The 25317-nt window shown below is 45.4% G+C and overlaps 1 protein-coding gene across 2 annotated transcripts in view; it reads right to left on the reverse strand.

Moving 5' to 3' along the window:
- LOC119442511 (chitotriosidase-1) overlaps window positions 1–25317 on the reverse strand; it is a 41469-nt gene that overhangs the window by 11415 nt on the left and 4737 nt on the right. Inside the window, exons 2-3 of one of the 2 annotated variants that reach the window (XM_037707414.2) lie at window positions 11210–11289; window positions 1988–2139 (exon numbers count right to left, since the gene is read on the reverse strand). In XM_037707414.2, the coding sequence (XP_037563342.1) occupies window positions 1988–2078 (91 nt within the window). In that variant the 5' untranslated portion in view covers window positions 2079–2139; window positions 11210–11289. Of the gene's footprint in view, window positions 1–1987; window positions 2678–11209; window positions 11290–25317 lie in introns of those variants that run through there. The other variant, XM_049662212.1, reaches the window with a different exon arrangement.

Genomic DNA, 25317 nt, shown 5'->3' on the forward strand with positions numbered 1-25317 from the left:
TGTCGTGTCTACGGTGCATCTGGCTGTACCACCCCAGAACTTTCGCGGCTTCAAAACCCCAAGGGTTAGAGGGGCAGTGCTCTTTGCTATATTGAGCTTAGAGGCATCAGTCGTGCAGCAGGAGTCCTACCACAGTTCCCGGCGGCGACAAATAACGTCACCAGCAGAATGGCTTTGAATCTATTTGTCAAAGACCGTACATCATCATCATCATCATCACCACCACCGCCACCGCCACCACCACCACCACCACCACCATCATCATCATGATCATCATCAGCCTATATTTATGTCCGCTGCAGGACGAAGGCCTATCCCTGCGATCTCCAATTCTTGCGCTAGCTGATTCCAACTTGTGCCTGCAAATTTCCTAACTTCATCAACCTACCTAGTTTTCTGTCGTCCTCGACTGCGCTTCCCTTTTCTTGGTATCCATTCTGTACCTCGAATGGTTCACCGGTTATCCATCCTACGCATTACATGGCCTACCCAGCTCGATTTTTTTCTCTTAATGTCAGTTAGAATATCGGCTATCCCCGTTTGCTCTCTGATCCACACCACTCTCTTCCTGTCTCTTAATGTTAGGCCTAACACGTTTCGTTCCACCGCTCTTTGTGTGGTCCCTAACTTGTTCTCGAGGATAGGATAGGAATAAACTTTATTTGTCCAACGGTTATGGCTGTTGGTGCCCGGGGCTAGGTTGCCAGGGGTCCATCGCCGGAGAAAAATCTTCCGAGATCCTCGGCAATGGCCTCTGGCCCGCTGGACGGCCCACTCCTGGTCCTCGGGTGCCTCGCTGAGGAGGGCGGCTTGTCATCTCTCAGCGAGGCGCCCCGCTTCAGAGGGTCCTGCTGTTGTCTTCCCCCTTCCTCTTGGTTCGAGCTTCTTTGTTAACCTCAAAGTTTCGGCCCCATATGTTAACACCGGTACAATGCAATGATTGTACACACGTCTTTTCAACGACAGTGGTAAGCTTTCAGTCAGGATTTGGCGATACCTGCCATATGCATTCCAACCCAATTTTATTCTTCTGTAAATTTCCTTCTCATGACCAGGTCCCCCTGTGAGTAATTGACCTAGATAAACGTACTTGTTCCCTTGCCAGGCTGTTGAACATTATCTTTGTCTTCTGCATATTAGTCTTCAACCCTACTCTTACACTTTCTCGGTTAAGGTCCTCAATCATTTGTGGTAATTCGTCCCCATTGTTGCTGAATAGGACAATGTAATCTGCAAACCGAAGGTTGCTGAGATATTGGCCGTTGATCCTCACTCCTAAGCATTCCCAGTCTAAGAGCTTGAATACTTCTTGCAAGCATGCAGTGAATAACATTGGAGAGATTGTGTCTCCTTGCCTGACTCCTTTCTTGATAGGTAACTTTCCACTTTTCTTGTGGAGAAACAAGGTAGGTGTGGAATCCTTGTAAATATTTGCCAAGATATTCACGTATGCCTCCTGTACTCCTTGATTACGCAGTGCCTCTATGACTGTTGGTATCTATACTGAATCAAATGCCTTTTTTCATAAACAATGAAAGCCATATAGAGATGTTGATTGTATTTCGCAGATATCTCGATTACCCGATTGATGACATGGATGTGATCCTTCGTAGAATATCCCTTTCTGAAGCCAGCCTGTTCTCTCGGTTGGCTGAAGTCAAGTGTTGCCCTGATTCTGTTGGAAATTATCTTGGTGAACATTTTATACAATACTGAAATCAAGCTAACGGGTCTATAATTCTTCAATTCTTTAACATCTCCCTTCTTATGGATGAGTATAATGTTGGTCAAAGACCGTACATGTGGCTGTAAGTACGGAAGCAATCACATCTCCTGTCGGTGCCGCACAGACGCGGGCTTAAAGTTAGCGACGAAGAGAGCTGCAGTGACGAGGCAGTTTTCTAATAACCAAAGGGTCAAGATGGCAGCTCTCCCACCCCATCGCAAAACGTACGGTCAGAATATAGCCTCTGCCGGACAGACTTACGTGCTAGATGCCAGAGACAGCAGGTCCACACGGCGGCCAGAGCCCAATGCAGGGCCGTCGGGGGCGCCAGTGGTGCCGGTAGTAGCTTCATGATGTGCGACGCGCCAGGCCGGCAGCCGCCTCTCACGGTCTCGGCGGCGGGCGAAGCGAGGCTGCGGAGATGGAAATAGAAGACGGGGCGGCCCTCTGTTTGCCCGCTGCAGCACTTACGCGCGGGGAGCGTCCAGTGGCGACGACAGAAGATACGGAGAGAGCGACAGGTTGTTGGACGGCGAAAAGAAAACGTCGAGACGCGGAACCGCCAGTCAGCCATCGTCCCGGCAAGAATGCGACGAAAACGCGAGAGAAGGCAGTGCAGGCACCACGTGTGCGCGGCAGCAGTCGCAGGTGGGAAGCCCTCGTCGAAGGAACGGGAGTAATAGGTCTCGCAGCATCGGAGGCCGCGATGCCGGCATACAAGTGGTTACGTATAAATATAAAAAAAAAATGAGAGAGAAAAGAAAGGCAGACGAGGAATGACGGCTGGCTGTCAACGAGCGGCCGATGCTTTCTTCGTTCCTTCTCGCAAAAGGGGTTGGTTGTTCGGGGTCGCGCCGCCGTCTGCGCTGTGGAGAAATGACGCATTCGCCGGCAGATCGGGCGAAATTGCGCGAAGACGCATTACGTGATCAAGGGGCAAATAGTGGAGCGGCTGCGCGAAGACAAACTGACCGCGAAACTATATACGTATAGCGGCGTCTCGCGAGATTTGCACTGCGCTCGGTAAACGTGCGTCTCTGTGTGCGTATAGTGTGTGCGCATGCGTATGTGTGCGTGCCCGCCACCGCCCAGGTACGCCGCCAGCACGGCGGACGCGGGTTGCCAGACGCAATTAGGGGGGAGAGTGCACTTAAAATGTATTGCCGCAACCGTGCGCCCTATTCTTGCTTGCCGTGATATGAAGCGCGATATTAGCTGATTTCTAGAGTGCGCGTCTTGATTAACTCCCACATCTTTTCTGATTGGCATGTTCGGAGTGGCCACCGAAACAATTGTGCCACTGAAATATGTGTAAAGCCACGACATACTTAGTGTGCCAGAGCGATCCAACGGAATTATCGAAGCATGTTGCGGAATTTTCGCCGATGAACGCATTTAAACTGTCGCAGACTTTCTATGTTATTATCGTGCTTAAACTTGGCACCCACAGTGACTTTTAGGTCTGCGTCAAGCGTAGGACCAAAACGAAAAACCGCACGTGTGAGAAACGAAGCAATACAAACAAAATATTTAAGCTTTAACCAAAGGAGCTTTAACTTACGGCAGGTATTATAGACACATTGTGCATTCACCAGTGACGTTGGATTTTCAGAGACGAATGTCGCGCATTTTGCAAGCATTGCAATGAGTTGGTGCGTTTATACAGTTTGTTTTCGTTATACAGGGTGTTTCAGCGAACACTTTCAAAATTTATTTAAGGTTGCCTGTGGCAGATAGCCCAATTCTAGTTAATGAGCTGGTCTACTCGAAGAGGCGGACATAGCTTGCACAAAAAATTGAAATGCATAATCGACCAATTAACAAAAATTCACTAATTAAGTTTTTTAAAAATTACCTGATGGGCCCATATTGCAATTTACAAATTGTAGCCGTGGAGTTCGCAAAGCGGATCCACTTGGAACGAATTCTCGGGATGACACCAGTTTCGAGATATTAATTCATGAACTTTGCGGAGAAATGCGTTGGCGTTCCAGTTAAGTTCTTAACAAAACGTTAAGGTTTTGAATCTATTGAAACGTCACTCATGCATTGACGCTCAAAATTAACTGGAACGCCAATGCATTTCTCCGCAAAGTAGAGCAGCTCATTAACTAGAATTGGGCTATCTGCCACAGGCAACCTTAATAAATTGTCAAAGTGTTCGCTGAACAATGGTCTTAGTTTTCGAATAAAAGCCTTGTCCAGGTATTTGCGCCATTAGCCGGCTTTATGCCAATCAATTAAATCTGATTTCTTTATACCCTCACCCCCAAAATAAAAGCATCTCGCAGGTCCTGAGTGACTGCAACGTCATAGCAATATGACTTCATGTCATTCGATGATCATCCGTCGGCATTCACATGAACTTCTTGCACCTCCCATGGTCATCCATGAACTATTCCGACTTTACGATCTACATCCCTTAGGACCTTGATACAGTGACGCTGCCCACATGCTCCTCACGATTTTATTATCTATTAAATTCTGCCTAAGATGCATCATCTATACGCGGGGTGATTATTTTAACGCGATAGCGTTTAGGGACCCGTGTCACAGAAAATCCGGTGTCGGCAACCGGCGCGTGATCTCGGGTGGCGGAGAAAATCATCCAACCACATTGACCGCACCGGCCCTCCACGTGGTGCAAGCTTTTGGTGAACAAAAATTGAATTTCTCAGTGAAATCGGTCAGAAAAATGGTAAAGTACGACTTTACCATTCGGCGTCGGATTCGCCGTCGGATTGTTTACCAATCGGCGTCGGATTGTAATTTGAATGTACGAGAAAACCTAATTCTGCTACGAGGAAACTCAAGCAGCAACCCCCTTTCCAGCATTTCTACCAGATCTGCGCGCGTCGGGGCAATAGCAAACAATTAATAAAATAATTTTAAAAAAGGTGCTAGAGCCTTCACATTTTAATATAAGACCACTTATATTGCCCTGGGAAAACGTCTTTCCGGCAATGCATTTCTGTTTAATAGTGAAGCCGACTTTAAGAGGATCGGTGTAAGCTTGGTCTTTGTAAGCTGGCTTTCCCACGTTCAGTGTTGCAGTGAATGAAGCCTACTTGCCGTATACGAACGATGCGATGCGTACGCTATCGGGACCCGTACTATCGGGACCCGGAGCTTAAGCGTTCTCCAAATTTTAAGTTTTCCGGAATTTTAAGAAATCGTCTGTCGCAAGTACCACAATTGTTGTCCTTGAGCTGGATTATTCGAAGAGGCGGACATTACTAGCACGAGAAAGAGAAACACATGTTCAACTAGTTAATAAAAATTCTCTAATTAACTTCTTGATGAATTACCTTATGGCACATATTGCAGTTTACGAATTGTAGCCGGTGAGTGTGCGAGACGTATTCACATGAATTGAATCTCCAAGATTACACCAGTTTCGAGATATTATTTTCCAATGTGGGAGACAAAATACATGGGCGTTCCAGTTACTTTTGGGCTTCAATGCATAAAAGAGTGTTTTGTTAAAAAAATCACCGCATATCCACGACGTGAATGATGAGTGGGCGAAGCACCGGGGGATCATTCGGGTAAACCAGAGCTACGGAAGAGAGAAAGAGAGCGCGCGTCAGGAACGAACGCTCTTGTGCACCGCAGCGCCCCTAGCTACAGACGAGAGAGAGAGAGAGAGAGAGAGAGAGAGCGTCGGGAACGAGAGAGAAAGAGAGCGCGCGTCGGGAATGAACGCCCTTGTAGGGCGCCTCGATGCCAGCGCCGCTTGCAGGGTGGGGGCAGCCTTTGAACCGCCCCGCGCCGCCAATCTGGCTTTTCGGCGCCATGTTGGTTCTTTCGCGCCAGCTGAACGGACGCGCGCTCCATTTGCTTTCTTTGTGGCGTTGTGGTGCGAGAGCTGGTGTTTTGTGTAGTCTCTTGTGATGTTCATGCTTGTTAACGAAACATGACGGGCTGCTTTGTCGCTCTGTGCACTGGATCGACTGCGAAAGAGCCGCGGGTATTTTGTGACCCCCGTGACGTTGAACGAAGGAAGAAAAGGGCAGCGCTAGTAAAACGTGACACCTGGGTACCGACGGACACAAAGAAAATATGCGAGTGAGGATCATGATTTTGTTAAGGATAATGTCCCTTTGTAATCATTTTCATTTTGCTCGTATATGTTGGCGTGCCTTTTCTAGTGATAATAGGGCTGCAGTATGGTGTGATCGCCGTGTTTGACTTGTTGCAACGGCGTAGGTTTATTCTAGGCGTTTGTGAATTGACCTTTTTTTGTAGCTAGAAGTATTGGGGCACTTGCAAACTCGTTTCCTGGATGCGCGATCGATGAGGGTACCTACCTGGTCGATTTTTTTCAGCGAAAATTAAGCACAAAACATCCCTCAGTCGGAAGAGAGTGATGAGAGAAGCGACTTCATTCTCGACTTAGAGGAAGTTTCTTCTCTTGGGGAGGATGTGTTCGCCCACTTGGCAGGCTTTTTGTTAAAGCCGATTATCCGCTCTGTGGAACTCTGTGTGCATGCTAGCGGCTGAAGAACCTGGACAGGAACACCACCTTGCTCAACTAAATGAATATGTCCAAGGCGGCAAATTTTAATTTGTGCAAGCAGCCAACTTATGGATTTGTTTTTTAATGTGAGGGTGTTCTCAAGTCTTTTGCTGAAGCTCAAGATCTGAGCTGTCTGAGAAAAATCATTGAAAGCACTGAAGGAAATTATTGGAAAGAATGTAACCTTGCCAGAAAACCCATGTTATCAGCACGAAGATGTGATTGGAAAACTTCTTGAGCGATTTGCGTCTACACATCTCCGCATGTATCTGAGATGGCTTAAAACTACTGAAAAGGCAACTGAGTGTTATGCTAGCAAGACTGTAGTAGCTACGACTACGAGCGTGCAGTAGGGCAACCACATTTTAACCAGATAACCTCGCTGAGAGCTTATAAAGTGAAATAATTAGTGCTTACTTTTCTAAATAAATTGTGTTTGAGTGTTGAAAACTGTTCTAAATGCCTTTTTATTCGTCAACAGGCACCTGAACTGCTGCAGGCCTACTCACGCGACGTCTCCTAATTTTTATCCCAGTTTCATAAATATGACGGGAAAACCCTAAGAAGCAAGATTACTATTAAAAGAGCTTCAAAATTAACATTTCATCAAGTGTAGAATTCCAGTACTATTTGCGGGCCGTTTACCAGTGAAATGAGTAAATAAAAAAGGAGGGAACCTCGCAAACAAATCGTGCTACCTTCAGGTTCCGATAGACGCGAAAAGTGTCGGACAACCTCTTTTGAAACGAGCGCTCTATGCAAGCAAACTGTTTATCAGATGGTAAAGCTGAAAATCTGCGTTTAAATCGCGTCGGTACCACCCTTAGCACGCCCGGCGCCCTTTCTTTCTGCCCAATGGTTAATCTGCAGCCGCCACATGCCCAGCGCCTCCGTATTGGAAAGAACCAAGATGGCGCCGAAAAGCGTGGCACCCTGAAAGCGGCGCTGGGCATCGAGGCACCCTACGCCCTTGTGCACCGCAGAGCCCCTAGCTACGAACGAGAGAGAGAGAGCGCACGTCGGGACCGAGAGAGAAAGAGAGCACAGCTACGCCTCTAGCGGGAGCGGCGAGTACTAGCGTGGCTACAACGGCGCGATGGCGGACAAGGCTCGACCCTAAGGAGCTTCGCCCCTAAAATTCAGAGCCCTTCCGCTGTCGAGGAAATGGCGGTAAACGAAGCTTGAGGCATGACGACGCTGTCGCGGGCGTTTCGCTTCGTTTGCCCTTAACTCGGGTATAGGCGGCTCTTCGCTGACGTTTGGCCTCAACATCGCACTCCTGCAACTCGGGGTTTCATCTGGGCTTCGGAAGCTCACACGCTAGAATCCGCACGTCGACGACGAGCCCTTTCCCGAGCGAGCTTGCGGCGCCGTTGCTCAAACTCAGCCTGCTCCTCGGCGGAACGTACCACGCGCGGCCTTCCCATCCGGGCGCCGAAACTGATCTGAGGCGAGGGAAGCCCGGTGGAGCACGCGTCAACCCCCTTTCCTTCCCTTTCCCTCCCCGCGACACACCAAACGACCTTGATTGGTCGCGCGCGTCGCGTGATGCGGCGCCGGTGCAGCTTTCCCCGCACCTACTCTTCCTTCCTTCCTTTCTGTCTTTCTTTCCTTCCTTCCTTCTTTATTTCTTGTCCCTGGCTCATACCCACATATCCAATGCGGAAGAACAGAGCATTTTTTTACGGTGAGATTGATGCATAATCCAAATCCTCTCGGTATAGAACACCTGCTCCAGAATAGTGTAATGTTTATTCATGATATATAATGTCTATTGGTGTTTTGTGGCTAAAAGGCGTTGATACCACGCTGACGCTGGTGGCCTCCTCCATCACACTCAACGGATGACCATGAGCCGACGCTGCAACGCTGCACGTAACTGACACACTAATACAACGCGCGACAAAGCACGTAACTGATCGTCACCGAGTCAAATCAGCCCGGCGTCTGCAGCCTCCGCGATCAACTTCAGAAACATTTTCAGAGCTAATTGCGGAGGCCACGCTCCGCTGTGCTGAGTACGGTGAACGCCACCTAGGTGGCGTTGGTAGTGCTTCTTGATGCCAGCTCCCTTCGAATGCTGGCATCGAGGCGTCGTATAGTGCCTAGAATATACATACTAGTGTGCCGACCGCGGGCACACCAAATAGCCGACGGACCGTGCTATGCCGAGCGGCCTTAGCCACGCGCGCATGTGGTCGTTGGTTGAGGTGCAAAGCGTAATCGAAAGCGCGTCTATCATTATACGCTACACGATACGGGGTGTGATCCGCGCGCCGGACATGCAGCTTTCCCCGACCACTTGGTCTTCCTTCCTTCCTTCCTTCCTTCCTTCCTTCCTTCTCTTCCTTCCTTCCTTCTCTTCTTTCCTTCCTTCCTTCTCGAAAGCTCTGCACTTATGAACGCGCATTTTCTCTTTCATCTTTTCCTTCCCTTCGGCACACTCTCACTATTCGTAGTGCTTTCATGCTGGCTCGTACCCACATATCCAATGCGGAAGAACAGATCATTTTTTTACGTTTGTTTGACTTTTCTTCTGGTTTCTTTCTTTGGTGATGGCGCATACGTATCCCAAAAAGTGAATGTCATTTTGAAAATTCATCCAAAGTGGGTACACCTTGCAAAGTCACAGGCTACGATTCGTAAATTGCAATATGGGCCGTAAATAAATAAATAAATAAATAAATAAATAAATAAATAAATAAATAAATAAATAAATAAATAAATAAGAAGTAATTAGAGATATTTTAATTAGATGAATATTTGTTTCGATTTCTCGTGAAAGTAATGTGCACCTCTCTTGAGTAATCCTGCTGTAGGAATAAAAATAGGTTACCTGCCACAGGCGATTTACCTTGTGGCAAAGAGTACATAGGGCAGTGTGTTAATGATAGGATATGCGTGAGCATGCCAATTTAGTTCCCATAGGCACTGGCGGCGATCTGCAGATACACTGAAAACAGTGTAGTTGCGCCCCCCTCTTCAATAGCGTTTCAGTGGTTGGGAAAGCTAAGACGCAAAAGGAAATATATATTATACAAGTTTTTACTATCTACAGACTTGGTCCGTACAAGTGTGTGAGCGCGCCATCTGTGTTCCTGCATGCTGATATCAGGATCGGGCAACTCACACCTTTGATTACACTGCTTCCGGTATCGGCTCGCCGGGAGCTTTGCGTCAACATTACCAACGAATGCCGGTTTCTGTCCTGTAGAATGCTGTCACATAAAAAAAAAACTGTGCTTTTAGAAGCGTACTGTTAACTTGCAGTTACAGAACGAAAGTGCCACGACCTCGAAACCAGTTTATTAGTCGTAAATGGGCTGCAGCCGCTCGCAAGAGTGCAGACAACGCTTCGCTCTGACGCAGATCTCCTAGCAGACTTCGATAATGCTTTCCGCGTTAATATGGAGAAATCATTCGGCGAGCTTCCAACGATAGCTGAGTACTGGCGATTGAGTCAGGACATTTCCCCATTGCCATCGATCAGGGTTAAGGCAGAAAATGTTCATTCGAAGAAATGTTGCTTAATTTTATGAAGCAATTTTCACTATCTTAATTAGTTATCTTAGTGTGTGCGTTCAAATTGTTGAGTCCAGGCCATTCCACTTAGTAGAGGATCCCGGCTTTGCCTCCAGTTTCGACATAAAGAAATACAATAATGTAATTCTTATTGCTCTACATAGTTGATATTCTACATAGCCCGTATCCATAGTGCGAAGAAAGCACTCAGAGGGATTAGGTTTATTGCCAACGTAATTGGCCGCAAATATGGGCGACCATTTCTTTCTTTCTTGCCGCCACTTCTCCTTCCTCCGCAGAATGTTCCTCGTATTTCCATCTAGTAAGCTGGGGTTAGCGCTTACTACACCACACATTTTGTACGTTGGGGAACTGTCGATTAGGCATAAACCCTGGGTCGATGATTACTGCTGTACACAAGTTCATTGAAGCGTCAGAAAGGTTTCGCTGCTAGGGTATACCGACCATGCATGGGACACTTTATTTTCATTTTATGCTAAATTTGTGCATGGGCCCTCCTAATATTTCTGTTAGCATTTAGTTGCCTAATGCTTCGTTTTGAATGTTTGCCTTTACCACCTCTTGGTATTTTGTTAGACGCACTTTTCAATCAACCTAGTGTGGCCAATCCCCCCTGTGGGTACGAGTCATGTTTTGAGGCAACAACAACGACAATATAGGGATGACTACATCGGAACTGGTACCAGTCTCGGAATTCTTAGTAAGTGGATATGTAATCTGACCAGCTTAGGTTGGCCAACTGCAATATGCGCTTTGAATCTGCTAACTAAAGCCTAACTAGTGAATATTAGCAAATTATCTTAAGAGAGAAAGAGAGAGAATTGATATGGTTAAAGCACGATGGACAACTTTCGTGAGGTGGTGGATGACTATTTCGTTGGCTGGAAGGAAGCGTCAAGCCAGTATGTACTCGTATGTGCCTACACAAAGTAAAAAAAAAAAGAAAAAAAAAAGAAAAATGCGAACTGGTAAACATCTTTCACGGAGAACATGAGTATGAGGAATTGAAAACTTTTTAGAAATAAAACAAAGAAAAAATTTCAGCGACATTTAAACATCCAAATTGTAGCCTTTTTTGACAATTAATGCAGCAAAGAAAAGAATTGCGCGAGGACAATTACTGGAAAATGTTATCATCTGGAAAAAAGAAAGCGCACGCAAGAAAAGAAGTATTCTACTGTTTTGAGCGACATGAAACGCAGAAAAATAACAACAAAATAACCTGTATTAATAAGAATAACAATGTTGAAAGAAGCAAGAACATTTAGCTCTATTAATCACCTCAAGTTATATTAGGTAACTTCCTTTAATAATAATAATAATAATAAATACCGCGCTCTGAGGCGCATGTTCGCTTTTGTGATCACGTGAAATGTTAAGTCAATTGACTCGCGCTTTGACACACTCAAGGTAGAACTCACGCAATAGCTGATGCAGCCCGTTGCCGTGGCGTCGACTCGTTTGGTGCGATGTATGACGTACACTGACTCGAAACGCTAACCTGCAAAATACATGCGTTCACATATTTTAAGGGAAACACGGATCACTCACAACTATTGCGCATGCGCTCACATGTTGCATAGGACAATGCGAGAGAGAGAGAGAGAGAGAGAGAGAGAGAGAGAAACGTGCTTTAATGCTATACTGGAGATATTAACCGGGCTGTTCGCCTGACATCCTGCTCCAGGACAATGAACGCGCGCACTATGTGAGTCGCTTTACATTTTTTTTCTTGGCCTCGTGGAGAACAGATGTATCGCTACGTTTATGTATGAGGGTATTTGCTGCTGCGGTATTCGTTGCTGCGGGTATTCGTTGAAAGCGGCGTCGACTAAAGTGCGGTTATAGAACAACCACAAAACCGTCAACAGCAACAAAAATGAACATCAGGCTGAAGGTCGCCGTGGCGTGGAAACCAGTCACTCTAAATAAATTGTTTGTTTTTACACCGCAGGGTTTTAAAGGATTTGCGAGAAATTTTCACGCATTTCAACCGTGTAGGTTGCTCCGTCGGCACCGCAGGCAAAGAAAAGTGCGACCACTAAGAACGTGCTTTCACGGCGTTCCGGCGAAGAGGTGACCAAACTACCTATGAGCGGTCAAAGACCCGCCACAAGTGCCGCGAAAATTGGTCATCCGCATAAATTGGTGTCTCCCTCCCCCATATCTCCAGCCCCCTCCTCTCCTCCCGGGCTAAGCACTCACCGAAACAACAGAAATAAGCGCAGCGTGGTCAGCCATTCTTCCATCGGATAGGCGTGCACTTTCGCCTGCCTTCAGAACGAACGCAAATAAATGGCGTGTTGTGCTTTCCCCTCTGCAAGTGCAGGGTCAAGGTTTGAGATTAGACCATAAATTCCAGTCTGTCTCCAACAGCATCGCTTTGTGGTCCGTTGATGCTCGGAACAGAAAGAAGGAATAAATACGGAAACAAAGAAGGAAGCCACAGAGGAAACGAGGCAACAGATACTGCAGTCCTTGACCTAAGGCACGGGTGATAGCAACAATTTTCCGCATAGTTTTTCTGTTCGGCCTTTATCAGTGGCACGCGCTCATGCTCTGTCGCGGTAAACGCGAGATACCGTGGCTTTAGCACTGTCGGCTCGTCGTTCGCATGATTTGCATCTTTCGGATACCGAAAACTGCCTGTCCTATTCTTTTCTCTTTTTTTTGCCTTTCCTTTTCTTTCGGGGGTGGGGGCAGAGGGGGGGGGGGGAGGGAAGAATTTGGTGGATCTGATAAGATATATCTAATCGACTAGGCAGCATTTCTGCACTTCGGCTTGGAAATAAACGTCACCATATGGTCGCTACTTGACGTGCCATTATTTAAGGAACATCATCAACAAGTGCCAAAATGAGTGCTTGAGATGATCTTGGGGTATTTCTGCGTCGTGTATTATAGTACCCCACTATAATCTAAAGTTGGAAAAATTCCCGTATTAAGACGCGAATATACGTCAGCAATATGGCGATCCTTTCTTCATGAGAACGGGCGCCTCCTGGAACACTTTCGTTGTGATTTTTGTTTTCGTAAGCTCTGTGCTGTATTCGTAGTTATTTATTTTATTTTATTAGGCACTGCCAGCTGCCTTTTGGAAATCATGGCAGGTGTGCGTACACTAGATGAAAACAGGATAAAATATACAATATTGATGCCGACAGCATGAACGAAAAAGAAACTTAGCGGCCTAAAATTTATTAAAAACACACACGTGTCAAATACTGTTGGAAAGTGCAAAAGAAAAAAAAAAGGAAAATCTAAAATGACCTGCTCTGTATAAAATGCGCGTCACTCGAGAGGTCTGTTTCCCTGAACAATGCCGCAAGTGCACAATAACTGGAAAAGTACTTGTGGCAGAACAGTGCCCCAGAAAGAAGAAGAAAAAATGCTTCAGGAATTCAGACAATTGTCTAATAATGCGCAAGCATTTCTTGGCTCGGCTGTTATTTCGCTTTTACTTACGAGCTTACGTATATATATATATATATATATATATATATATATATATATATATATATATATGTATTGACAATTACTATTGTATTACGAGAAGAAACCTGTAAATGCATCTGTCAGGCTATTTTATAATTAGCAGCCGTATACGTGATTTTCAATCACATATGGTAATGCACGGTAGAGTGAAATATTATTTGAATACATTCCTTGAAATTATATCAAATCTCAGGATGATACAATGACAAAAGGCGAAACAATGACAAATTAGTGCCTAACAGAAGACACTGACCCAGCACAGTAGCAGTAGTACAGCGTACATAGAAATAGACATTTGCTACAGTTCTAATATTTCAACAAATAATACTATTTGTGTATAAGCCTACAGCACAAATTTATCGCTAGTCAAGGCACTAGTATTAACGAGGCTATACACAGCACAGTACATTCAACAACAGAGACTTACAATATTCACAAGAAAAAAAAAAAAAAAGAAAAAAAAAAAAACGTCAGAAGACGTTTGCGCCCTTGCAGAATTAAACCAATTTCCAGCGACGCTGTTTCTTTCGAGCAGTTGAAATATAGTTTTAGTTTCCTGTAATTACATTCGTATACGACGGTTCCATTTTGAAACCTTGCCCGCATGCAACGCTTTCGAGCACTTATTGTTAGGAATTTTTGAAAGGCAGTAGTTTATGAACATACATTTTACTTCACCAGAACATTAACCAAGCCTCCCCCGAATCTTTGCTAGATTTGATGTCGGTTTCCTGCCCATTTTTCCCAGAGCAGGGAGATAAATTTTGCTTTGTTCGTAAACCACATTGATAAAGCTCCGGATCGCTTGCATGCCTAATTCACTGCAAAATTTCATAATTTTCCCTCTTACTTTAAACTTAGCCTAGAAGTTACCCATAACGTGCGCCTTACTTTCGCGAAATATAACCAAGGTGACTTGATTAGTTCGCTGAGGATCTCGCAGAAACCAGCTACGAACGTCTTATGACGCATGAAAATAGGAGAAAAAAAAAACGAGGGTTCGCAACGATTCTAACTGGACCGGGAACGTAAACATTTCGTCAGACATGGCGCTTACCGTGACCAACACTCCATTTCAACGAAATATAAACATGCTGTAACCTACAGCTATGTCGGGATAATGGGAAGCATAGCTGATAGCGGTCATATCACACGTTCTATAACTTGACGAAGACATTTTTTTACATAATCTACTGATCCAGTTCATTTATCTTCGCGCGAAGATTTTCATAGCGTTCCACCTATTTTCGCTAAATTTTATCTTGGTGGCTCTTGTAGTTCTGTCAAGGCAACGGGCTACATTCTGCCCTGCTCGTTAGACACACTCATAACGCTCTAGAGCACACACACGCGTAATTTATTACCACGGCCTCAATTACCCATTCACTTTGAATTTTGCATACACATAACCCATTACCTCGTCCTTAATGTCGCCAAACATAAAGGAACTGCCACGTTTAGTTCACTGATGACATCATGCAGGTGAACCCAAAATACGTATCACGCATTAACCCCTCCCCCCCCCCCCTCCCCCCCCCCAAAAAAAATGAAGGAAAAGAAAAAAAAAAGAATTCCAGAAACGCTCTTTTATGAATTGAATCACAAAATTAACTGGAATACCCACGTATATCGTTCCCCACTTTGGTAAAAAATGTCAGTTTCGCCCTAAGGGCGAAGCAATGAATGCGATAGCAACACAGCAATGTCATACGAAGTAAGGTGAGCGGCTTTGGTAGCAATATGAATTGTAGTAAACATGAGCTGATTAAGTAAGCAGGTGTGCTGCGGCGTAAGTAGACCGACATGAAGAGAGACTCGATGACCACGAGAAGGCGCGTGTGAAACGGTGGTGTTGATGAGAAGCGCTTCCCGTGGGCAGCGCGTGCGAAGGGACACACCTGTAGCGCTGCACTGCCGATCCGGGCAGCATTGCATGTGTAGCGTGCGTTGGAAAATGTGGCCCGACTATTACTAACTGAATGAACAAGCGTGGTGTGAGCGCGCACAAACGAACATGAATAGATCACACTGACTGACTGCAGACAGCGACTCTCAAAACGCTGGCAGCAAGCGCATACGCCGCAGCGGGCGAAGGTACGTGCGGTCTATCGCTTCAACGGAAACTGAGCGGCGAATGCACAGCGCATAGAAAGATCAGAGCCGTGTGGAGATAAGAGACGGTGCGGGCGAGCGACGAGCGCGGTTGTTGGCAGAGTAGAAGTGCGCCCCCCCCCCCCCCCCCCGCTCCCTCCGGCGCTGGCTTCCCGCTTCCTTGCTTGCGCGTGGGAGATTGAGTGCGTTCGCTCTCCGTGATAGCGTGCGCCCCCGCACGCTTCCGCTCGGGCATACGGCGCGCAGCGAAGATTTTATCTATACGGAACCTCACGGTGACGGCGACGCCGACGGCAGAAATCCGGTTGAAGTGTCCATATAATTGCTATCGCAATAATAATATCTCGAAACTGTTGTCATTCGGGAAATTCACTTTAAGTGGATACGTCTTGCAAAATCACAGGATATAATTCTTAATTGCAGTATGGGCCGTAAAGTAATTAATTAAAATGTTCATTAGTGAATTTCTGTTAATTAGTTAGATATGTGTTTCGATTTCTAGTGTTGTAATGTCCACCTCTTCGAATAATCCAGTTACAGGACAAGAACTATGCTATCTGCCACAGGTGATATTTTTTTAAAATTCTATAGAACTTAAAAATAATCACCCCATATATAGATGCAATAGTTCCGGCATTTGATAATCCAACAAGTCACGCCATTGTTGCGCGTGGCTGATTATAATACTTTAGAATCCCTCGCCCTTAGGTTAAATATAGTAAGCTAATTTTGGGTTTTAAATATCTGACAGTGGAGCCCCCCTTCCTCCCCCCTCCCCCCCCCCCCTCCACACACACACAGTAAATACGCCTATGCGTGACCAGTTTTCTTTCTTTTTTTTTTTTTTTGTTGTCGAGCGTCGCCCTATATAACGTTGTTTCCGATCCGCTTCTGGACACCTCCTTTCCTCCTCTTGCTGTTGATTTTCTCCTAGTTCCTGTCGCTGTTCTGGTTGTTCCTTCTGCCGACTACGATATTTCCTTTGTCGTTCAGCGTTGCTACGTCGCTTCCCCGTTTCACCAAGCTTACGTTTCATTGGCGCCATTGCAAGAACTAGTTAGGCACATCTTGAACGGGACGTTCAAGGCGATAGTATAATCTGAGCCTAACAGCTACCACTACGCGTTTTTTTTTTGCCAACCCACATTTACCAATCAGTTATGCTTATCATTTTATACTTTGGTCAAGTAGAGGCGACAGTGACCAGTATTTCTTTTAACACGAAAGTGTTTTATGCCGGGGTCCACCATAAACTTCCTGCAATGGATGTGACGTCAGCACGAACGCCTAAAATATACTCTCCCTTAACAGGGATGGCGCCGCCATGCACAGGAGCGGTGAAGCGAAGTACTGCATCGTGACACTAGAGCGGTTATGTTGAGGTGACGACACAGTTTTCGCACATCGTTTGTCTTTCGCGTCCGATTAGCCTGTGATGCCTCGTCGCCTACGGAGTGCGCAGCTGCACCAGCAGTGCTTACACGCCGCCTACTGCTTCGCTTGCGATGGCGCCAACTAAGAAAACTGCTGCTCTAAGCGGCGCAGAAAGGCGACGACGTCGACGGGCGAATCTCGCTTTGGTCCGGCGAGAGACACGCCAGCGTGAAGCAGAACGCCTTCGCGCGATCGCGGCGCACACTGCGAACTCCGCCACTCGCATTCCTGAAGCTGTGCGCTTCGCAACTCAACTGGCTGCCCAAGACACTACGAATCCGGACCAAAACGCTCGTACCTTCGGCGAAGCGGCTCGGCAGCAGGACGCCGCTCATCAACAGGATGTCGCTCGCCAAGCAAACTTGCAACACGGCCGCTGACCCGCAAATCGTGCACCTTTCTCGGCAGCAGACTGTGAGTTCACGAAGCAAACATGCAGCAGCTTCTGTGAAGGCACGTTTCACTTGCGTGTTCTACCGATTCATATGAAAGAGGAATCAACCAGTTCTTTTTTGTCGGTTCTAAAGCTACCACTTATCTACATGTAGTTACACTATTAAAACGAATAAATGTCTTAGCGTGACCAATTGCACACGTATTTCCCAGTTACAAGGCGTTACGGGACAGACACGGTTTCTCCGGGGTAATCGCCAGAAGATGCCTACGCATTAAATTAAAGATAAAGAGACTACAAGAAGTCCCACTCTGAGTTGAAGTTTTTTGTGCAGGTGCGATAGAAGGCACTCCTAGTTGAATGAACATCACCGATAAAACTGTACGGCAGATATGAATGTATCGACTGAATAAAGCTCAGCGACTTCATGTGGAAGCGCGTTCCAGCATTCATGATTTGGCTGGGATAGAAAATACAAAAATGGTATGGCCTTCGTTATCGTTTTTGTCTTGCCATGTTTCAACCTCGTTTGTTAAACGACACAGCTGCCGAATTTCATTTGCTGTTTCTATATAAAAGCATTTTTAAAGGTGGTGCGGCTTCCGGCGTGATTCAAGGCTGTGAATACTACTTCTTTCTGTAAGGTTAAGATGCACGTCATAAGCGTTGCATTGAATCTTAACGCTTCCTCTTGACACTTTCAGTGTAGATCATGTCGGAATTAACGTGCGGATCCCAAACGACGTCTACCCTCTATAAAACCATGTAACTGTTTATGTGCTCGTGAATAGCTTATATTTAGGAGTGCAATGTTTTAAATGATTTCTTAACAGGCATATAAACCTAGTGCATATTGTATCCAATACAGTGGAATAGACACCAGTAATTTTTTCGTTACTGAGATTTAATTAGGTAGATATAATGTAATTATCTAACTCGAGAAGTACTGTCTTAATTGTCAAAGTGCCAATGAGATTATTTCAGAGCAACATGAAAAACTCCCGATACAGCTTTCTGTTGCTCAATACGTGCTGCATAAAAGTGTTTTTCCGAGCGTGAAAGAAGCCCGCGAATACACGAAATATTGCCGCGCAACTGGCTGCTCGAGGCCCTTTGCATGTATTCGCGGGCTTTGATAATTAGGACATTGACACTTTAATAATTAGGACAGTAGTTCTCGAGTTAGATAATTAATTACAATTACCTAATTAAATCTCAGTAACAAAAAAGTATTGTCAGCTAATCCAGTCTGCTGGAAACAATATGCAGAAGGTTTTTTTCGAGTAACGTAATTGCTATTTTTTTTTAAATCTTGGTGCATGATAGTTGGGACGCCCTGTATATAGGAAGCATACAAGGTCTTATGCCTTCTTCTTCAAAGCAACGTCAAGCTTTAGATTTTCTTTTTTTCCTTCAAGACATTGGCTTAATTGACAAGCTCTATAACCTGACTACATCAACACGAGCACCTGCGTCTTATCTGATTATATCACCTCTGTCTTGTCTGAACATACAATAATAATACACCTTGCCTTTTTTTTTTTCACTTTTACCTCCCTCCTCCTCCTAGGGACTTTCTTACCCCCATGACCTTCCCTACGCGCAGTAGCATATAGGCGCCTACATATACGCCGGCAGAATTCTCCGCATTTCGGTTAAGAGGTTCCTCTCTTTCTTAACGTTTTCCTTCGGACACGTACAATGTAGACCGTGTCGGATTTAGTGTTGCAGTTTATAGACGTCCCGAAATCGGGAAATGCCTCCAGAACCGCAAGGTCGCTATTTGGCGGCCTGTAAAGTGCTACGATAAGAACATAATATTTGCACAGACGGATGGGTTCGCAACATTTCTACGTCGGTATTGTGATGTATTGAGTAATCAGTGCCCTACTTTGTGAGCATCGCCACTCCACCGCCCCTCGAACTCTGATCGTGACGGACCGGTCAATGCGAAATAGACATCGTAATGTAACGTAATATGCATCGAAATGGCATCGGTAAATGTTGACGTGAAGTCATGTCTCAGGACAAACAGTTATGTCCGGGTTATATGAAATAAAGCGCTCAAGATCGTCCAATTTATGCACAATGCTTCTCTGATTGACGCCAACGACAGAAAAACGAGTTCAAGGTAGCATGTAGCGTCGTCAGCGACACTGCGTTATCTGTTTGAATTGTGCTATCGTAAACGTTGGAACGCTTATGTCATTAAGGGTTTAATGGCTTCTTCATATAGCGTGTATCGTCCCACCTGAATAGTTAACTATCGAGAGCAACCTCTCTTCCCATATCTCTGCCCTGTATATACATCGTGCTCACCGAATATTTCTTCAGTATAATCCTGACGCAAAATGAAAAATCTTGAGAGATTAGCAGTAACATTTATTTATAGAAAGGCAGAGAGGTCGACCCGAGATTGTGCGATGCAACCTGCCACTCTGCACGAAATAGGGAAAGGGAAAGAAATAGGGATGATCAAGGATTATGTCGATATTGGTACGATGATGCTATTCGCCAACAAAGCAAAATATTTGAAGTATTGATGCTAGTCTTATGCTGCGTAAGAATTGTAGCAATACTCCGAGATTCCCCTAATGTTGCTGCAATTTTTCAGTATTATGCCTTACCTCTTGCAAGTTATATCTAGCTAGCTTGAAAATTACAGGATAGCATTTCCTCGCATTTGGCTTCCCAAGTCAATGAACGCGTTTTACGGAGACACTAGGAAGCCTCAGAGTGTTCTTTAATATGCTGACGGAACATTCCTAGGGCCGTTATCTTTTGACTCCTTGACGTCCTGTATAATTAGGTGGTCCCTTCTGCTGGCATTGTAGCCCACTCATTCGCCCACTCATTAACTGCTCAGCAGCTCATTAACTGTATTTTTCAGATCATTAGCGTTATATATACAGTCCGAAACAGCGTAAGGACGTCTATAAAATTTGCTTTTGATTGAACCCAACTTATCGGTTGTTTTGTTTTGTCCTGGGTTACTACTTAAGACGGTATTACATTCGTTTACTTCTCAAATGATTGTCTTCAGCATATTTTTCTGTGAAGGGTCCCGGGTTTGTTTATGTGTCACCGCAATAAACCAGCAAACACAGAGCAATCACACATCGCAAAATCACAAATAATCAACGACCAAACGGCTCGAGCAGCGTTTGCGGTGCTTGTATTCCAAGCTGTCCTAGAAATGTATTCCAAGCTGTCCTAACGTTCTGCTTATGAAGTGGATCAGGATAAGCGTGTTTTTCTCTTCAGTATTTATTTGGAAAACACTTTGAAGCAGCGGCTTACCATGTTTCTGACTCAGTAACATTCCTCGGTGCGGTCACTACCTGATTGTTTATTTCCTGCCTAATTTCTTGCGGATGTGCTCTGTTGCGATAGATTTGTTCTTGCTGCGCACAAGGCTTGGAACAGAGATGTTCTGTACTTTGTAATAGCTTGCAGCTAAAACGTATTATCGCTAGTCACTCGCTTACCCTGTGGACCGCCACGAAACGTTCAGCTTCGAATATTCGGTTGCTGTGTATGTAGTCGCCGTCACCCATGCTTCGGCACATCGATTCAAAAGTACGCCCATTCACTTATTCCTTAAACGTTAAACGATATAGTGGGCGTAAGCTTGCGTGTGAGTTAGTGTGGATGTGTGTAGATAACGTGCGAGAAACGTGCTATGCAAGGAAAGCGGCGCTGCTCCGCTTGTTACTGTGTAACGAACTGGTACTCACTCTTGCCGACTTTCCGGGTATAAGTCCTTTCTCTGGAGGCTAGCGGTACAAGCGCTGGCGGATGAGTGAATTTTTTTTTATCGTCGAGGAAGGCCGTGCGTCACGAAGCGCCGGCAACACAGACAGTCCTTGTGCAGCAGCGGTTCGTGAACTTGGCCACACATATCCATTAATTGCACTTCCAATTAATACACCAGTCACAATTTTTGGAGCCAGCTGCTGTACACGTCATCCCTCTTCCGTTCCACATTTTGCAGCATGAAAAGGACACAATGCGTTAGCGAACACCCAGTTGCATTTCCGACAGATGATCGCACAGCAGTAAGGCAGAAGCTGATAATGGTTTCGTATTCGTGCGCTAGCTTTCTCTGAGGCCACGTGAGGCGTGCCGCCGAAAGCGCCATCTCGTTCGTCATAGAGCAAACTGCTCCGCGAAAATGGTCTATAAACACAATCACTCGCAAATAAAATGTTTTTTTTTTTTTTTAGACGGGCCATCCGGAAGTAGGTATTGTTTGGCACTATTTATGGATGCAGCAGCTGCGTCCGTTTATCGAAATAAGTATGATTACTTTTCATTGCAGCATAATTTATACGATGGTTGCACCATCTGCCGCGACCATTCGAACTATAGAGAAAAAACCGATTTCTTTCTTCGCTCTGCCATTGTCCACAGACAGCACGAATTTCCGATCTGTACGTGAAGGTACGTATACAAAGAGAATTATTCGCTATCAAGGTTGCCTTTCGCAACACTATACGACAATGTACGACCGCGAAAGCTCCGAAGAACCCTGACTTTGTTAACAGCCTGTTTAGTTAACTGTTCCTAAAGCTCCCTTTCTGATTTTAATAAAATATGCTTTATAGTGCGCAGTGTAATTACAGAAACCTTGAAATGTGCTGAAAATTGTTTGGCACTAACGGCGAGAAGGCTCTTGGAGTAATTGTAAACTATTCGAAAAATATGAAATATTCAATTCGATTCACATCTGGCGCTATTCGATTCATATTTGGTTTTGTCTCAAAAACTACTAATCTTAGACCTCTAGGAGCGTACCGATTCTTCCAGCCCGTTCTCGAACTTGCGCTGATATCTCAAGGCAATCTTGAATATACAGCGACGACCTATAAATGGGCGACAACGTGACAGCTACGTAATTTGAGTCCACGACCAGCCCCGAACGTGCCTCTTGCATTAATATTATCGTCACCGAGTTGTAAGCTGGCGTCAAAAGTTTTATAACCGAGGGATCTGAGGAAATGTTGAACTTACAAGCAATTTGTGACCGTAGCTATGCGTACAACACTAAGTCGTTCACATGCAGTATAGTAAAGGCAATAAATCCGAAGCCCTGGCTGCGGAAATATTCAGCTCTCTTTAGATATCGCGGTCCGCAATCTTCTGACGCCGACTGCATTTTTGGTTAGGAGGGCACAAGTTTGCGCCAGTATATACAGTTTCCTTCTATATGTGCTTTGTTATCTGCCTTCCTGCCTGCTGGCCAGCGCCCATCGCTATACCACGTGGCGAAATGATGCGAAGCTATAGCATGTCGAAGACGACGCAGTGCGCTCCGAAGCTGAAAATAGTTTTCGGCAACAGTATAATAGTAGCCGTATTTTTTAAAACAAATTAAAATATCCTTTAACGTGTAGACGGTTATTGTGTTATCTTTAGCAGCGTTGTAGAGAATGAAACAATGAGCTGTTCTGAACGTCTGCACACTTATCAACGTGGTTCAGAAAAAAAATTATGGGGTTTTACGTGCCAAAACCACGATATGATTATGAGGCACGCCGTAGTGGGGGACTCCAGCAATTTAGACCACCTGGGGTTCTTTAACGTGCACCTAAATCTAAGTACACGGGTGTTTTCGCATTTCGCCCCCATCGAAATACGGCCGCCGTGGCCGGGATTCGATCCCGCGACCTCGTGTTCAGCAGCCCAACACCATAGCCACTGAGCAACCACGGCGGGTTTCAGAAAAAAAAAGAACGCCTATCATATGCACCGAGCAATTGCTGCCTACGCATGCAGCGCACGAAAACCTTAAGGTTCAACGCGTGGGTCAAGGTTGGTGTGCAGCACGCTTTCGCGCCGCTCCAGGAGACGGGATCGAAAACAATTTTGGTTGTGCGACGCGTACACGGAGCTTGACATGCTGTAAGGGTGTGTATAGTCAGCATTTGAACTCGGAAAAAAAGGGAGTCCGCGGCTTTCACAACGAAAAAACACACGGTGCATTGCGATGCTTGCAAATATAAGCTATAGAAGAAGACAACAACAACACCCGCTTTGGGGGTGTAGTGGCGAAGGCGTTGCTCTACTAAGCCGAGAGCGCGGGTTTGAATCCCGGCCGGCCGCATTTCGATGGGGTTGAAATGCAGAAAACGCCCGTGTACCGTGCCTTTGGGTGCTTGTTAACTAACCCTAGGTGGTCAGAATTAATCCGGCGTTCACCACAACGGCGTGCCTCGTAATGAGATCGTGGGTCTGGCACCTAAAGCCCAAGGATTTAATTTCGCACCAGTGTCTCTTTCTCGGCAGTCGTGTAGTGTTGCTGCGCCTTCGAGAACGTGCATGAATAAAAACCAATCACATTTAACTGTCGTCTTTGCTGCTCGCATTATCGGTGTCAGGATAACCGAGAGCGCAGCGTTTTTAATCAGCCGTCAATCTAGAAAACGTTCCTGACGACAATTTCTTGCTTCTCTTGACGCATTTTTTCTTCCCAAAAGGACAGGAATAATATATCATTTTCCTCTGCCCAACGGAGCAGTGACAGTAACCAACAGATTTTCCAGGCGCTTCACTGCAGATCAAATTTGCTCTGTCTCAGGGTTGTGAAGTTGAGATGTGTGATAGAATACTTACGCGTGCCATAGAATACTTGTAGCAAATTCCCTGTTATCTCTTACTCTACTGTCACAAAAGAGTTCGAGAAGAGCAAACACGCTTTCTTTGGAGTAGGCGTTGCACTTACCATACCATGACTCCTTTATATTTTAGAGCGCATAGGCCCAGTTGGTAGGGGACAGTCCCAGTTCCATAGTGTGAAAAATCCGTGCATAATTCAAATGGTTTGCTGAAGTCGGTAGCACAAGAACTGGTTCTGAAGAGATGGCCCGGACTAAGTGCTGATGGACTTCCTGACATTCATTGCTCCAGAAAGCAAGGTGAAAGATCGGCTCTTCGCAGCGTAATCTATCATAAACGTGAGGAAGTGACAAGCGAGCCCGAGGAAGATTCCAAGAGAATGAACATCGTATGGTTTCAAGAGTGGCCACGTTAGTTACGGTCTCACCATCGAATACTTTCACCAGAAAAACAACCTGCTTCCGGTAAAACTAACGTTTTCTGCTGTTCATTTTCAATTTCGACTTGCTCCAGGCTTCCAAGACACACGCGAAGTGTTTCTAGCGGTACTCTCTTGTGCGAGAATAAATTATTATATCGCGAATGGCAATATTGCAAAACTTTCCAAGGAAATCACTCAGCAAAGAGCACACTATTCATCATCTTCTGGAACAATTATCCAGATTTTTTTCGAACCGAATGGCAAATGGTTATATTCGTACACGTCAAATGGTGTCGCGAACGTGGTGTACTGTTTTATTCTTCTTGTAGTTGCACTTGCCACTTACGAAGGTCTATTTTTAAGAGAAAGTGAGATCTTCCAGTTTCATTTGATATGGCGCTGATTTTTGGCATTAAAAAGAATAGCAAATCAATTTAGGTATTTATCCGTCTAATAGACTGTGCACAGGCGAAACGAACCGTCTTCTCCTGACACGATAGTGATCGGGAAGGCAAAGGTCGACGTAGATCAACTCATAATACTAGCACCTAATAGCTGTAATTAACATTTCAGCTATAGCTTCTTGTCGTGGGAAACAGTGTACACCTTCTTTCGGACAACTGTCGTGCAACAAAGCTCGAAAGGCATTCTAAAAGACAGCCGCAGCAGGCAGGTACGTTTCGATGCAGGCTATATAGTTACTGGAATTCCATTCCTGTGTCCTCCGTACTAAAGAAATTCCGAAGGGGTGTTGTATTATCAGGAGCGCGAGAAAGCAGTCATTTCATGATTACACGTCCTTTTATCATGCCACGGTCATTTAATCATGCCAAGCTGTAATCATTTTAAGACGCTAGGGATGTGAGAGGACGAAGGTCAAATCAACATTGTTCATGACACGAGCTTCCCTTTCAAAACTGTGTCAGTCAAACTGGACCTTAATTATCGTCTACTCTTTCAGGATTCTGCATTTTAGGTCGTAGCTGTGAACAGTCATCGCCTTTCATTTCTGAACGTAACTCGCAACAAGGTCGAGGTGCACCATGCTCATCGAG

The sequence above is a fragment of the Dermacentor silvarum genome, chromosome 2 (assembly GCF_013339745.2).
Source record: "Dermacentor silvarum isolate Dsil-2018 chromosome 2, BIME_Dsil_1.4, whole genome shotgun sequence".
Lineage (NCBI taxonomy): Eukaryota > Metazoa > Arthropoda > Arachnida > Ixodida > Ixodidae > Dermacentor > Dermacentor silvarum.